The sequence below is a fragment of the Polypterus senegalus genome, chromosome 4 (assembly GCF_016835505.1).
Source record: "Polypterus senegalus isolate Bchr_013 chromosome 4, ASM1683550v1, whole genome shotgun sequence".
In the NCBI taxonomy this organism is placed as follows: domain Eukaryota; kingdom Metazoa; phylum Chordata; class Cladistia; order Polypteriformes; family Polypteridae; genus Polypterus; species Polypterus senegalus.
In genome coordinates, this window is record NC_053157.1 from 190,167,237 (window position 1) to 190,184,034 (window position 16,798).

General features: G+C 34.7%; 1 protein-coding gene across 3 annotated transcripts in view; it reads right to left on the minus strand.

Moving 5' to 3' along the window:
• Positions 1-16,798, minus strand: part of rnf24 (ring finger protein 24) — a 65,121-nt gene that overhangs the window by 37,819 nt on the left and 10,504 nt on the right. For 2 of the 3 annotated variants that reach the window (XM_039751816.1, XM_039751817.1), the window contains exon 2: positions 3,868-4,019. In XM_039751816.1, coding sequence (XP_039607750.1) covers positions 3,868-4,010 — 143 coding nt within the window. In that variant the 5' untranslated portion in view covers positions 4,011-4,019. Of the gene's footprint in view, positions 1-3,867; positions 4,020-11,410; positions 12,006-16,798 lie in introns of those variants that run through there. The other variant, XM_039751815.1, reaches the window with a different exon arrangement.

The window sequence follows — 16,798 nt, forward strand, 5'->3', positions numbered from 1 at the left end:
TACAGAAAGTGTGCAATAATTGTTAAAACAAAAATCAGGCAGGTGCATAAATTTGGGCACCGTTGCCATGTTATTGATTCCAAAACTTTTAGAACTAATTATTGGAACTCAAATTGGCTTGGTAAGCTCAGTGACCCCTGACCTACATACACAGGTGAATCCTATAATGAGAAAGAGTATTTAAGGGGGTCAATTGTAAGTTTCCCTCCTCCTTTAATTTTCTCTGAAGAGTAGCAACACGGGGGTCACAAAACACCTCTCAAATGACCTGAAGACAAAGATTGTTCACCATCATGGTTTAGGGGAAGGATACAGAAAGCTGTCCCAGAGATTTAAGCTGTCTGTTTCCACAGTTAGGAACATATTGAGGAAATGGAAGACCACAGGCTCAGTTCAAGTTAAGGCTCGAAGTGGCAGACCAAGAAAGATTTCGGATAGACAGAAGCGACGAATGGTGAGAATAGTCAGAGTCAACCCACAGACCAGCACCAAAGACCTACAACATCATCTTGCAGCAGATGGAATCACTGTGCATCGTTCAACCATTCGGCGCACTTTACACAAGGAGATGCTGTATGCGAGAGTGATGCAGAGGAAGCCCACAGCACAAATAGAGCTGCTTAAGGTATGCTCAAGCACATTTGGACAAGCCAGCTTCATTTTGGAATAAGGTGCTGTGGACTGATGAAACTAAAATTGAGTTATTTGGGCATAACAAGGGGCATTATGCATGGAGGAAAAAGAACACAGCATTCCAAGAAAAACACCTGCTACCTACAGTAAAATATGGTGGTGGTTCCATCATGCTGTGGGGCTGTGTGGCCAGTGCAGGGACTGGGAATCTTGTCAAAGTTGAGGGACGCATGGATTCCACTCAGTATCAGCAGACTCTGGAGACCAATGTCCAGGAATCAGTGACAAAGCTGAAGATGCGCCGGGGCTGGATCTTTCAACAAGACAACGACCCCAAACACTGCTCAAAATCCACTAAGGCATTCATGCAGAGGAACAAGTACAACGTTCTGGAATGGCCATCTCAGTCCCCAGACCTGAATATAATTGAAAATCTGTGGTGTGAGTTAAAGAGAGCTGTCCATGCTCGGAAGCCATCAAACCTGAATGAACTAGAGATGTTTTTTTAAAGAGGAATGGTCCAAAATACCTTCAACCACAATCCAGACTCTCAATGGAACCTACAGGAAGCGTTTAGAGGCTGTAATTTCTGCAAAAGGCGGATCTACTAAATATTGATTTCATTTTTTTTGTGGTGCCCAAATTTATGCACCTGCCTGATTTTGTTTGAACAATTATTGCACACTTTCTGGAAATCCAATAAACTTCATTTCACTTCTCAAATATATCACTGTGTGTGTCTCCTATATGATATATTTAACTGACATTTTTTATCGTAACAACCAACGATTTATACAGGAAAATAATGACTATTAACAAGGTTGCCCAAACTTTTGCATCCCACTGTATGTCAGGTCTTCACCTTATTCCACTGCAATCAACAATCTTCACCACAGTCATAGTACATCTAGAAGATCACACAAAGAGGCTTATGTGCAAAACGGTCTTGAGATGATGGAATCTGCGACTTGAACTAGAACTTTGTTGGTTTTTCTATGTTGGCTTTTATTTATTGAAATTTGGCACCTAATCAACTACCAGGTTTTTACAATCAATTACCTCTGGCAATTTGGCACACAGGTGACCAACATATTTCTGAAAAATAATGACATCTTTGTGTATCCTAAGGCAACTATTATTTCACTTGGTGGCTTACACCTTTAGGAATTGGGAGCATTGTGGAATGTTGTTTTTTTAGTTTATTTTATTCAATTAGCCTCTTTCATATTTCAGTACTTTTTCTCCCAGCAGACACGGTGAAAAAAATAAACACTCTACTGGCAAACCAAAACGATAGCAGAATAATGAAACAAGAGCTTCTATAGTGACAAGATGTGTTAAAATTTTAAGAAAAAGCATCCTTTTCTTTGGTTTTAACTGCTTTCTCACTGATGAAACCTACAGAATGTTCCAAGCTTAATTTCAAGGAAACTTCTGCCTTACGTTTGCTTTAATCTTACTAGCAACTACTTTCAGCTAAATCAATTAACTAATGAAATACATTCCATCTATTAAAAAAAAATCAGGCCAAAAATCAATGCAAATATGCAGGAAACTTGAAAACTCCTCACACCTAAACGCATGTTTTGTACATTAAAACAGTGGTTCTCGGGTTCATTTTAGGTTTTCATCCTATCCAAATTCTTCCTTTAATTGGACTCCTATTTTAATTAAGGAAATTTTACTTCCCAGTAGGGCTGGGTGGTATACCAGTACCAAAAAAACAGAATTTTTTAAAATTGGACAGTTCCAGCATTTTCAGATTTTTTCAGTACCAGAAATAAACTTTTGCTTTCATCTCAAATCATTTTTGTGTGTTTTGTCAGAGAAAATAACGAAAAACATAAATAATTCAACAAGTGGTAACTGCTGTGGAAAAAAAAAAACATTGTTTTAATTGCATGCTTAACACAGTGTTGGAAAATGTAACATCCAAAATAAGAAGCAACATGAAACTTAATGGTTAAAATAAAAATTGCGAATACCAAAAGGTAACTGGAAAGCACTATTTGCAAATGACACAAAGGAAAACCTTGGTACGTCTGTTCAGTACTTTTACAGCAAGAGAGCAATCTATGAGCGAAAAGTCTTGTTACTATCTTTAAGATTAAGGCTGTTGCTCAAGTCACAAAAGTAGACGCCTGAAAACCATTGTTACGCATTGACAAAAGTTGCCTAGAGTGAACTGTTTGATTTTGTCGGCTCGATTGCAAGGTACGTTTACCTGTAGATTTGAACTGAATGTTGTATTTATTTATTCATTCATTCTTTTTATAGTAAAATATCAAATACTGGTCATTTCTATCATCAAAATAACTAGTTTGTAAAGTAGTTTTGCTTATTGTTGATGAGTTTGAGACTATTTAATGGATGAGGATTTTGAACAGTCAGAAGAAAGAAGAAAATTTCAACGAGAGTGCTGCTGGATTATCTCAAGTGCACATGATGGAGAGATCACCATTACTCTGAAGTGTTTTACTTTCAGGTGCTTTAGTATCAAGGTTGTGCTCCTGCACGACGTAAGTTCATTATTATGGATCTTGCCAGATGTGAAGACTCCATACATGAGTTTTTTTTGTTTTTTGTCCCTGCACTATTTGTACTGTAACTGAAAATGTGATTAACTCTTGGTCAATGAACTAACAAATTGATAACAAATTTCACTGGAAACTATAATCTTCATTATTCATTATCAATACCACTGAATAGTTATTGCATGCCTAATATGCTAAGTGCAGCAATGTGAGAATAAACCTAAGAGGATATTGCACATCATAGAGCACAGTACACCAACAAAAGCAAAACAATGTGTTATCCTCTTATTTTGCACATTTTTATCATTAGCACTTTTGCTTTGTCTCTTATTACATGCAAAAGATAAAAAAGCAGCATTCTTGGGAATCTTGAAATTGTACCCATCAATTTTTGTAGGAAAATTAGCTGAACATTAACAAATTAGTTTTGGTTGAGTGATGCGTTCTTATCTAAAAATTTGAACACATTCTTATTGAACGCTACTTTCTCTACCATGCTCAACAGCCATGGCCAACAAAGAAGATCTTTACTACTCAATAAGAACAACATGAATTAAACAATTCCCTTAGCATTATGATACTATGATATAACAAACTGCATAACAGAACATATATACAGTATGCAAAGTGGATGTATCTAAATACATACAAACATACACATACAAGCACAAACAAGCTCATAAATCCATTTTCTTATTACCTAATGAGATAACAGCAGAAAAGTAAACTGAGGATGAAGACAAATATTGCTGTCCCAAAAACAACAATGTAGATATTAAGTGGCAGATTCTGGAACCCAATGTTAGGCATCCTGAAACTGTAGTGTTGAAACTCAGTGCTCATGGAGAGGGCCTGTAGACAGAAAGATGACAAAAATGTTATACTTTGCCAAACACATACTGGTCTGTTACTGTTATGGGAAGAAATTTGCTTCTAAACATTGTGAACAGTTTAACTTTATAAATACTTGAAACCCAAAAATGCCTTAACTTTGAATCCTTTTAAGGGAAAGGGTACGCTCAATGCAAACTTAAATATCAGAAAGTCCTGTTTAAATTTAGAGATAGCACTAAACATTAATCTGAACAAGTATTTTTTTCTACAAGAATATAAAATGTACCACAGCAAAATCAACTGTACTCCATGTTCTTCAGTCCAAGTTAAACAGCTATCTTTGTAAATGAAACTGCTAAAGAAAATCAATTTAAAACAATTTTTAAAATGTATGCCATATCTACATCTAGTTGTAAATTTTACATCCAATTGTAAATTTTTAGCATTTGAGGAGCACTACCTGCATTTTGGACTACAAAAGAGCAATATTTGAAGACTAAAGCCTTATCACATTATTTTTCTTATTACTCATCTGACGTTCAAAGATAACATCAAATGTACAATATTTTGTTCAGATATGTTTTATGAACAGCTTTGTTCAAGGTTGGTTAATTGTGAAAAGTTTCAGTTTATCATGGGCATATTTATGCAGATAACCACATTGCCTCATTTCTGGCTTATCTGCTGCCACCAATTAATCTAGGATATATGTCACTGAAATGAGGGAGGATAACCTAGGTACTTTAAAAGACCTATAATGTTATAGAAAAAACATGCATTGTCCACACAGAAAAAACAAGAAGCTGTAACACAAACTGATGAAAAACACAAAAAAGTAATCTTTGAAGGAATGTCATAAACAAATGAAACTTGTAAACATATAACAACAATAATAATATTAAAAACTTATTTAGGCTCATCAGGCGTACGTACACACTCCATTGCACCTCTCGCGGGGATCGTTGTATTTCTTGTACTTATATACACTATATACTATATGCTAGTGATGTAACAAATATGAATACAAAGCTCAAGCTAGTAAGATCAAGACAATAGGACTTACTGCTTTTATAGGATGCACTACAAATTTGGATTAAAGTGGCACCCAATTCATTGAGCGAGTGAAGTCAAAAAATCATTTAGAAGGAAGGCATTAATTTGTTTAGACTATTTCTAACTATTTCAAATAGTGCCATGGCACCATTAAAGACCACACACAATCAGTACTTTGATTTAACAACTGACATGAGATGGCAGATAATTCCCTTTCACTGTTCTTACGTTTGAATAGACTGGGGGAAGTGTATAATAATGGCTTTATTTATTCACCAAAAGTGACAGAAACCCTGACAGTGTGATGCTTGTGTAGTAAATATCCTTGTTTGCTTCTTGTTTTTAAATAATCTGAAAGCAGATAAGCATGTCAGGAACTCACTTGCTGTGAACTAGTATCCTGTCACACGTGAACAAAAAACTGCAGTTTTCAAAGATTAACCTCTGATGGACTACACTATGACATCCACAACAAGTTGGGTAGGGCCGAGCTCTCCCATAAACAAGATGATAAAATGTTAGTTCTATTATGACCATGGGAAGTAAGCTGTGCAGATGAGTGACCAAAGATCAACATGCGTTTATAATGGGGAATAAAGAAAGCACTGATTGGCAGCAGAAACAGAGAGGTCTGTATGTCCACTGCAAAAAAATAAGCACAGTGTTTTTGAGGACAATCGAGCATCCATCAGTACAAAAACTAAAACCTTATGAAAGCATGTAACACATATAAAGCATAAATTTGAATAGTATGGAAGCAATTGAGATTTAGTCTGCAATTACAGGTATGTTAATGGATGACATAATTCAGTTAAGGCTAGCCCCAATATAGGACAAATTTTCGCTGAGGCAGATTTTCACTTAATCAGTACATGCCTAGTTACAGGTACCTATGTGAAATGCCTTAAAAATAATTCAATAAAAACTGATGTTTAAAGTATACACAGCCTTTTTCATAAAATATTACATTTTCCACTAATTGTTTTAAGCAGCTATTGTTTCCTAAATGCACAGCTGCAAATATAAATCTGTAAATTTCAGATATTTGACAAAGTAAATTACTGGAGTTAGTAAAGAGGTATGGATCTAAAGCAATGTAATGGATATTAAAATGCTGAACAGAAAAAAAAAGAATGGTCTAAATTGTTATGTCTATATAACCTTAATCCAGAGGTGGGCAAGTTTTTTTTTTTTCCTACAAGGTTTTTATTGGGAGTTTTTCCTTGTCTTCTCAGAGAGTCAAGGCTGGGGGGCTGTCAAAAGGCAGAGCCTGTTAAAGCCCATTGCGGCACTTCCTGTGTGATTTTGGGCTATACAAAAATAAACTGTATTGTATTGTATTGTATTGTATTGTATTTTTCACCCCAGGGCCACATGGACACATGAAAATGATATTTTCACACAAAAATACGTTTATTAGTCATATAACTATGTACATTTGGTATTCAAAGAAAGAAGTAAATAAAATCTAAATTTACTCTAACGTTATTTTCATACAAAAATACATTTGTTAGTTATGTAACTATATAACTTTGAACATATTACAAATAAAATGTAATATAGCTAATAAAACTAAATATGTCATATACTCATGTTGCTTCTTAACCTAAATGTTATTAAATAACTTTTCAAACTGTTAATTAATTGTTACTGGGATGTATGCATTTGTCCAAATTACTGCACAACTTTGTTGTAGTCAGGATTCAACTTGGCCGTACTAATTTGCAAGACACAGTGTAAATTTAAGTCTGTTACGTTTGAATATGTAATTTGTTTATGTTCATGCATGAAAAGTGAATATATATATACACTTACTGCAGAGCCTACTGTTCCATTCAACTGATGTAACTGTATAGAATAGAAATAATACAATTTTTAAAAATAAACTAAAAAAAAAAAGTATTTCATTTAGCTACTGCTTTAGGGATCCCTTGTAAGTGAAATGGGATTGTAACTTGAAAAGAATCAATTAGCAATAAGCAACATTTTGACGGCCGTCAAATCTCTGCAGCCAAAATAAGCTTTTCTTTTATTAATTTTTTTAACTTTTTTTTTTGGAAGAAAAAAAAAATGACCAACAGCCAGTTACCTGAACATGTATGTTCTCTTACCAAATGTCTAAAAAGATTTACAGCATTTATTTTCTTTTTAAATATATTATTTTACATCAAATATTGTAATTCACACTACAGTGAATAAAGTCTAGTTATATAAAGGACGTCTGAAGTTTTTTAGGAATACAAAGGGCAAATTCCACAACACATCAAGGATGCATTAAGAGGGATAATTAAAGAAGCTAAAGCTTTTCATTCTAACCAAAAGCAAACTAAGTCAAAAAGAGACAATATTAAAAATAAGGAAGGATGATCTTAGAGGTTGCCTGAAAATAAGTTCTTTAATGAAAAAGGGAAGCAAACCTGAAAACTAGTTAAACAATGAAAGGGAGGTTGTGGACAGAGGATTGTTTAAAGGTGCTTTGACCAGATGGGAAGCCACCATAAGGCTACATATGTAGCCTTGCATTCAGGCTGTTTTCTGTACTTGACGGTAAAAATCAGAAAATATTTAAAAGACCAACCTCAACTTTTTTTTTTTTTTTTAATAAAGAGCAGATAAGTCATCTGTATTGCCAATCTTTCAGTCATCACAAAATACATTTTGAAAACTCTTATTCATTCTTTATTGAAACAACTAAATCCATGTTAGGATTATGCCCATAAATACTCTCACAGGATGAATTTCCTTGGGCTCTTTCTGGTTATATATGCTAAATCTTTAAATAACCAATCAGCACCCTATTCCATGGCAAAAAAGTGCTGGAAGGTGAGGGATTTACTGCATGAAAAGACATTCATATACTAAGGACTAGTAATAAACTGAACTCTAGCAAAATGTAACTCCTATTATACTACAATTAAAATATTAGTATAAAGGAACTTATACAGAATACTGTTTGTTGACTTCAGTTCAGCTTTTAACATCATTATCTAGGCGCTGTTCTTAACTAAACTTCTACAGACTGATCCAAATCCTTCCACTTGTAAATGGATTTAGAGTTTTCTGATAAACTGGAAACAATAACTTTGTGTGGGCTCCCACCAATCAGACTGTATCTGTACTAGTACAGGTACCCCTCAAGGCTGTGTACTTTCTCCCATACATTTATTTTTTGTACACCAATGACAGCAGGTCCACCGTTCCTTTAGTTAAAATCATGAGGTTTGCTGATGACACTATCTTTATTGGTCTAATTACTAATGCCAACAAAACACTTTATAAAGTAGAGGTGTCTCATATCGTGTCTTGGTGTGATTCCAACAATCTAATGCTCAATACCAAAACAGTGGAAATAATCATTGACTTTTACAAACAGCAGTTACATTAAATGATTCTGTAGTCAATATGGTGGAATCCTTTAAATGTAACACTCTCAGCTGGGACATTAACACCACTTACATCACTACAAAGGCACAGCAGCGATTGTATTTCTTATGTAAACTAAAGAAATTAAATATTTCCCAACCAATTCTAGTTCAATTTTACAAAGCCATAATTGAAAGTGTAATTAATTTTGCCATTGCAGTCTGGTTTGGTTCAGCAATGGCACACTCCAAACCTAAAGTACAGCATGTTGTGAAGTTTGCTGAGAATATAATTGGCTGTGCTCTTCCATCTGTGGCAGACCTGTATACATCTCATGACAATAACCATGTCAAACGAATCACCACAGACTCACCTCATACAGCTCATCATTTACTCCAAAAACTCCTCTCTGGTAAATGCTTCAGGCCAATTAAAACTAAAACTAACCGATATCGCAACAATTTCTTTCCCCAAAGCCTTAACCCTCTCAAACAAGTAATTAAGCCTGTTTTCTTTGTATATTCATGTACTTTGCAAATACTGTATGAAGGTGTGTGTTTATGGTGTATGTACGTGGATGTGTGTGCACGTGAATACACACCATACACTCACACTTTCACATCACCTTTTCACATTTCCTTATAATTGTACTATTCTGCAACTTTGTTTGAAGTTTTTCTTTTTAACTTATGTTATTTATATGTAACTTTATGTTCTGTTATAAGCAGCTCCAAATCAACCAAGACAAATTCCCGTACATTAAAGTAATAATAATAATTAATAATTCAATACTGGCAAATAAACGTGATTCACATTCTGAATTAAAATAAAAACCACACATGATCTTGCCTTATATCCCTGGCACACCATTTTACAGTGGTGACTGGTTCTTACTTTACTATCGGTAAAACAGCCGGTTTCTGTGTTTCCATGGAAGAACTACATGAGGACTGGCATTTTTACAGATAATTCTATACTACTAACATAATGTGTCCTTAGGCTATGTCTAACTTCAAACTGCAATTTCCATTTGAAATCACTTTTATATACTTAGTTATGCCTTATTTATTCACGTAATATAAACAAAACATTTCCAGAACTTTATTACTCATTTTGCCTTGTTTTAAGTAGTGTGTAGCCCCATTTATGAATGAAGATTACACTTTCTACGATTTGTTCATTTCTCAACTTTATTAATTATCGCTGGTATAGGACAAATCCTCAACCAGCACCAGTGTGAAATCTGTGATTCATTTTCAAAGTGGGTAATTTGTGGGAGAGTAGATGGTAGTAATTATGCTGGTGGAAGCCTGAAATTAGTGTTTATTTTAATTGAGCATAAAGACATCAGCCATGAACATTTTTATTTCACTTCTGTTTCAACACTTATTAGTAACATTATTTCATTAAATAGCTGTAAAAATATTCCTTATCTGATGATGCTATAACATGAATATTTTTAACATGCAAGTACTATATACAGTACATTTTTCAGCTCTGCAGTTTGTTTTTTGTTGTTTTTAAACCATGCTTCATTATATGGGTTTTACCATTGTCATGTTCTTCAAACCATTCATTCACCAATGGGTACACTGCCAGCCTAAAAGATTTTACTACCATCAACACAGACATGTTACATCAATAGGCAATCACCTAGGCCTGTAATTGAAATAAGTTTAAATACTAACACTCAGAAAAACATAACAAGATCAGCACTTCCTTAAAAGAAATCATTCTGGGACTGTGCAGGCTTTTAATCCTCTATTCTCCTAAAATTATAGCTGCACTGATACAAAAAACTGTCACAGAGTTTACATTGTGTTAGAATACTACTTTTCATCTAATCTTATGAAAAGCTGTGCTCTTACGTTTCTTGTGTTTTACTCTGCATTTTTGTTCTCTAGCATTTTTAATTTTGCCACTTTTCTGTATTTTCAGTTGTTTTTATATCATTTAATTTCTAAACTACTTTCGATAAATACCTTTCTTAAATAAATACCGGATCACTTGAACACGACATTGAGTACATAGAATAATTCACTTTATGAAATATGTAAACTTTCATTTGTGACTGTTACCCTTTCTCTCTTGAAAAAGTAGTCACTAAATGGCTGCTGTCACACCTTACACATCACAACTTTGAGAAATTACAGTCTTAAACTTCAACACTAGTCACAGTACAGAAACAGCCCTAACGCATATTGTAAATGCCATCCTGAAATCCAATTATAAAGGAAACTTCACTGTAATTATGTGCTTAGACTTAAGCATTGCATTCAACACCACCAACTATTCTGTTTTACTACACAGGCTGGAAAATGACATAGTGCTCACAGGCAATGACCTTGCCTGGTTTAGTTTTTATTAATCAAATCAATTCTAGTACATACAGAAATATGTTGACTGTACTCCATTATTATACAAAGAAGTGAGACATGGTGTCCCACAGGGCTTAGTAATGGGACCTTGACTTTTTCACTTTACATGCTTCCACTGAGATTTATCATTAGAAAACAATGTTAATTTTCACTTGCACATTGGATAACATTCAGTTATACCTTTCTTTTAGGCCCAATAACTTTTCTCAGATGTTGTCCTTAATTAGATGTGTTAGTGAATTAAGGAAATGGGTGGATTGGTGTGAACTACTTCTCTTTGAACACAGACAAAACAGAAATGTTAATTATTGGAGGGAATGATGCTGATCACAATATTTTGACACTGTTTAACTCAGTTGGAATCACTGTTAGTTTTACTGAATCAGCCCAAAATCTACCAGTTATCTTTGACACTAGCATGTCATTTAAAGCACACATTACAAAACTGCTTTGCTTCGTAATTTGTACTATTACTATTGTACTAATGTATTGTATTTCTGAGGCAGCAATGGTGAATTGGCCATCTAGTTCTGTGAAAAGGATTACTTGGGTTCTGTTTTATGTATTGTATTCAGTATTTTTTTTAAAAAAACAACCACTGCATGCCCAACCTACCTGGAAAATGTCTCTCTATGAATAGCCTTTCCAAAGATTTCTTCCATTTTCTTTCCCCTACAAGGGTTTTTTTTTTTTTTGGTGAGTTTTTTTTTCTTGTCTTCTTAGGGAGTTGAGGCTGGGGGGCTGGCAAAAAAAAAAAACAGGGTTTGTTAAACCCCATTGCGGCACGCCTGGTGCGATTTTTTTTGTTTTATACAAAAAATAAATTCATGGTGTTGTTGACGATTTAATTTATACAAAAGACAGATTAGCACTGGCCTGCCTCTATTACCACCCAGAGCAAAGTAAAAACCACAAAGCAGTGTGTAAAATGTAGGGCTGGATGGTATGGAAAACAAATACTCACTATAATTTTTTTCATATCAGTCGATATATATATATATATATATATATATATAACAAGCTAAAAGGTTCCCTTTTTACTCCCAAGAGAAATGTGAGGATATCAAAGTTAATTTTGGTTTAAATATTATTTATTTTCTGTCAGAAGTTGAACATGACAAATGTACTATAGAGCATTACACAACTGTATTTAAAAAAATAAAATTGGCATATATAATAAAATCAAATCTTAATTCTTTATTCTGACCAGTCAAAAGCTTCAAGTGTTACAGGACAACACAAATAAAATGCACAACTAAATTCTTCAGTCAATTCCAAATAAATAAAATAGGTAAAACAAAATAAAGTCTCAATTCTGACCAGTCAGAAGCTTTCAAGTCTTACAGAACACACTAAATTTGTTGGTCAATTTAAAATAAAATAAAATTTTAATTGTACAACCCTAAAATCTTAAAGCTTTCAAGTTTTATAGGAGATTACAAAGTAAATTATTTGGGTAGATCCAAATGAATAAATAATACAAAATAAAATCTCAAAAACAACCTACCTCTATATTGTATCCTTTCCTTTATATACCATATTTATGCGTGTACCACGCGCATATTTTTTCCCGAAAATTTGCATTAGAAAATCAGGTGCGCATCATAAACGAGGAAATGTAATTCTGTAATATTTACTTCTTCTGCTTGGGCTCGGTCATGCTCGCTTTCTCTCTCTCTGTCGCTCACGCACTTGCACTCTCTCTCCGCGCACACACGCACACACACACACACTCTCTCTCAACGCTTCCTATACAATCACAACACGCGTCGTACACGGCAAAAACATTTTGCGATTTTCTTTGTAAAAATTAGGGTGCATGGCTTACACAAGGGTGCGTTACACGAGTAAATACGGTAGATTCAAACTGTTTTAAATTGTTGGGAAACAATCTCACAAATAAACACACAAAAACATTATGTATATATCCTCAGTACTGATTCAAGCAGCTTTCAAATGTACCCGAAGAACAACTTAAAAAATTGACATATTCACTCAATTGTGGTCAGCTTATGCTCCAAGGAAAAAAATTATATTTGTATTCTGCTCAGCAACTTACCAATAGCTGAGTGAAGTAGATACCCAAAGAACTTCAGCTGTGTCCAGTTGTTTAGTGATGTGGCCTTCACTATATTCATCCCATTTTCTGTTGTGATGCAGACTTGTTTGTCTTCACTCAGTTCCCAGGATGAACGTGCTTCTGTCAGTCCTAAAACAATGATTTTGCCTGTGCAGTCTTCAGGAAAGTAGGCATTTTGGAGGCATTTGCTTTTCAAATCCCAATCTTGGTCAATGAAGTGGGAAGAAGGCTCACATATGATTCAGATGTGTGATTTGACCACAAATCTGATGTTGTAACGAAGTATGGCACACTTTGCAGTTCCTTTTCAACTTTCTCTCTATATTTATTGTATAGCTGGGGAAGTGCCATCTGAGAGAAATGTTTATAGCCAGGGAGTTGGTAATAAGGGTTAATTACTTTAATTAGCCACTTAAATCTGACATTTTCAACTGTGCTTACTGGCATAATGTCTTCTGCAATAAAGTAAGCTATTGCATTTATTATATCACTGTGTCTCTTCATTTTTTTTTGGTCATAATTTACAGCACTTAAGAAAAGTAGACACTATGGTCTGTTGGTTTACGGTGAGCACCAGCGCTTGCTTGGGGTCTGGGACTGTAAAATCATGCATTGTACGTCCTCTAAAGGAATCCACTAATTCAGATTGTACAAAACATTAGTGGTATTACCTGTCTTTATGAGAACATGCTTTTGACGATTTTTGCAGTTTACGCTACTCTGTTTCTTCTTGGAATTTAAATAGCCAAAATATCTCCACACTACTGAATTCCTTGACCCCTTCTTTTCAACAATGTCCATCTTTTCAGCTTTGGGCTGGGTCCATTGGGATGTATTCTTCGGTAACACAGATTTTTTTTGCCCCAAGTTTTCGTTAACATTTTCTATCATCATTTTCTCTTTTATCTCTGTCCCACTCCTGATACATTGCTGTTCATTACTGCAATTGTACTGCTGCCAGCTGCTACTCCTACGCTCAGTAGTGTGTGCATCAACCTAACCCGACATGGCTATAACTTTATTCCAGCCACACGATTGGTCTGGCATGATGCTATTCCGATTATAATTGGGTTTTCGTGTTGTTTGTCAAAACATGGATGGAATGACTTCTACTGACATTGTATTGACCATGTCTTCTGTTCATTTCATGCTAATTATCTTTATAATTTTATCACACAGCCCTAGTAACATTTTATAAACAATTTCAATACATTTCTGTACAAAATTCCTACAGTCGCACACTGTGTGACATTTAGGAACAGGGTTTCTATAGTTTCTTTTAGATATTGTCTGTTTGTAAGCAGAAGGAATCCAAAATTAACTTCTACTTGAAGTCAGATTCATCCTTCATGAGCCACCTTTCATTGACTCTGAGGTTTATAAATCCAAGTCAAAACCCAAAAAAAAAGTAACTGTATATTGGGGCTCACCCAGGCAATGTGCACTTGAAAAGGAAAGATCTCCACTTTTGCAATGGACAGAAGTCAAACCATATACAACTTATAAATATCCAACAACAATATGAACCAGCTATAAGAACGAATATTGTGACAAACAAAATTTTTTGAAAATTTTCTGTACTTGAAACCAATTTTTCTGAAAGAGTATGTGTCTCTCTGTCCTGGTGTTCTATGTTGTGTTGCTTTCTGATACTAAAACAAAGAAGACTGACAGATTCTGCCTAAAACTGACAATTTCAGTTTTTCTAGGTTTAACCATTTGAAATCACTAGAGTTAATTTCACTATTAAATGTTTCCAGTTTGTACAGTCATTTTTGTTACAAGCCAAGCTAAAAAGTGTTTAAGACATTAAATTTTCTTTGCAGTTGTGCCTTTGTAAATGTATGCTGTATAGTAACTTTTCTTTTTTCCCCATACAGACCTGGGCTCACAAAACAGAAATGTTTTTTTCTGTAGCTCATGTTATACTCACATCATGAAAATTGCACCTAAACTTAATATGCATTGTGCCCCATTCTAACCAGTGTAATTTGTAGAACAGATTCACAAAACATCAGCATTGAACTTTAAAATCTTAAAAACTGTATGAAATCTCTTTAGTCAGACCACAGGGAGAAAATTTTACTTGACTCATATCTATCACACACACACACATATGAATCTGAATTAGATACAGATAATACAGTTATGATATTGATAGCTACATAGATGTCTATCTATATAGTACACAAACTCATGCTAATTCTCTATTAGTGAGAAAAGGAGGACTTCCTCCTAAGGGTTATTTCATTCTTACTAATGTTTATTTACTTAACTGAAGAACTCTACTAGAGGAACTCTGCAAATCATTCCTGGAACAAGTGTCATACTTAAATGACACCAACATCTAAAACAAATATACTGTACATCAGTTACACTCATTTGTATACAAAATGTAAACAGAAGAAGTAGTTCAAACTTATGAGACTCCTGTTTTCTATGGTTTTAAATGATTACAAAGTTGTTTAGTCCCACTTATTGGAAGCAATTTACAAGAAAACAGTGTAAGCACACAAATGTTACACACTGATCCCAGACTGCTTCTATTTAATTGTTCTTACAGGATACTGCCACATTCCTTGGTCCTCACATATAAATGATGCGTACACACAAAAAAGTTGTGTACGCCTGTTTTTACTCTCACATTGCGATGTATAAAAACTAAACTTGCCGTAAAGCCACACACATTCTCACGCCAGCTCAAACCATTGCGTACTTAAGTTTTTGGGTCGGTTTTACAAACTGGCAGCACCAAAGCAGTGCTACTGTTTCTGTGTGGTTTCCCTTTATTTTTTAGATTCGTATCCCTGACACGGCTTTATCAAATACACTGAAATTAACTGCATATCGTTAATTAGTTTAAGGCATCCGATTGTAATCAACCTGTAACAATATAATGGTCCATGGAATGGCTAAACTATTCCAAACACAATAGCTGCTTTAGTGTTGTTACCCTCAGTTTACCACTAAGAGTAATTTAACCCACTGTATCCAAGGGTGGAATCCCAGCTGTATAGCAGCTGATCGGAAAGCTCAAAGGCAGATTGTGTCAAGAGCGAAGAGAATTATCAGGATGCAATTTCTAGCACACGCTGCCTCAGCCATAGTCACAGTCTATTTGAACTTCTCCTATTCAGGAAAAGCTTCAGAGCCTTTCCTGTTGGGATCTCACGGTTCAGAAACAGTTTCATCCAAAGAAATAAAAATGTACTCAATCAGTCCATCAAGTGCTCCCGGTAGAACTGTTGGTACTTATAAGTACAATTACCTCACTGTAAACTTACATTACAGTTGTAATATTGCACAACCTGAACCACCTATGCTTTCATATTATATATTTTTCATTGCTTTTTACCGCATTATTATTATTATTGTTATTGTACCATTTTAAATGAAAACAAGCTTATGGAGGATTTGTATGCTGAATCTCATTGTACCATACAATAACAATAAAGGAATTCAATTCAATAGAAGAGAGCTTGTATTTACAGATGACGACGACGACTGGCTTCTAAGTCGCCTTAGATTTCTAAAAGCCATCTTCTTGAAGCTCTTTATATCATTTTTAAGATTTAATGTATTAAAGTATGTATATTATACAGATAAAAGTTTAACTTAATTTACATAATGTACACTGTTAGTAATTAAACGTGTGGGCACAGTGGTGCTGTAGTAGCAATGAGTTACTATTCAGGGATCGTTCCTGCCTCGCGCTTTATGCTTGCTGGAAATGGCGCGACCCTGGATGGACAGAGACAGTATTGCTGCAATAAATTATTACATCATGGGTCACGCACATCCCAGGAAGCATCTTGAGAGCCAGGAACAATCTCCAACTCATCGCTACCATTGTGCCACCATGCCACCTTGTTAAATAATCCTTTAATCATTTCCCATGAACATGATATCATTATACATCTTAG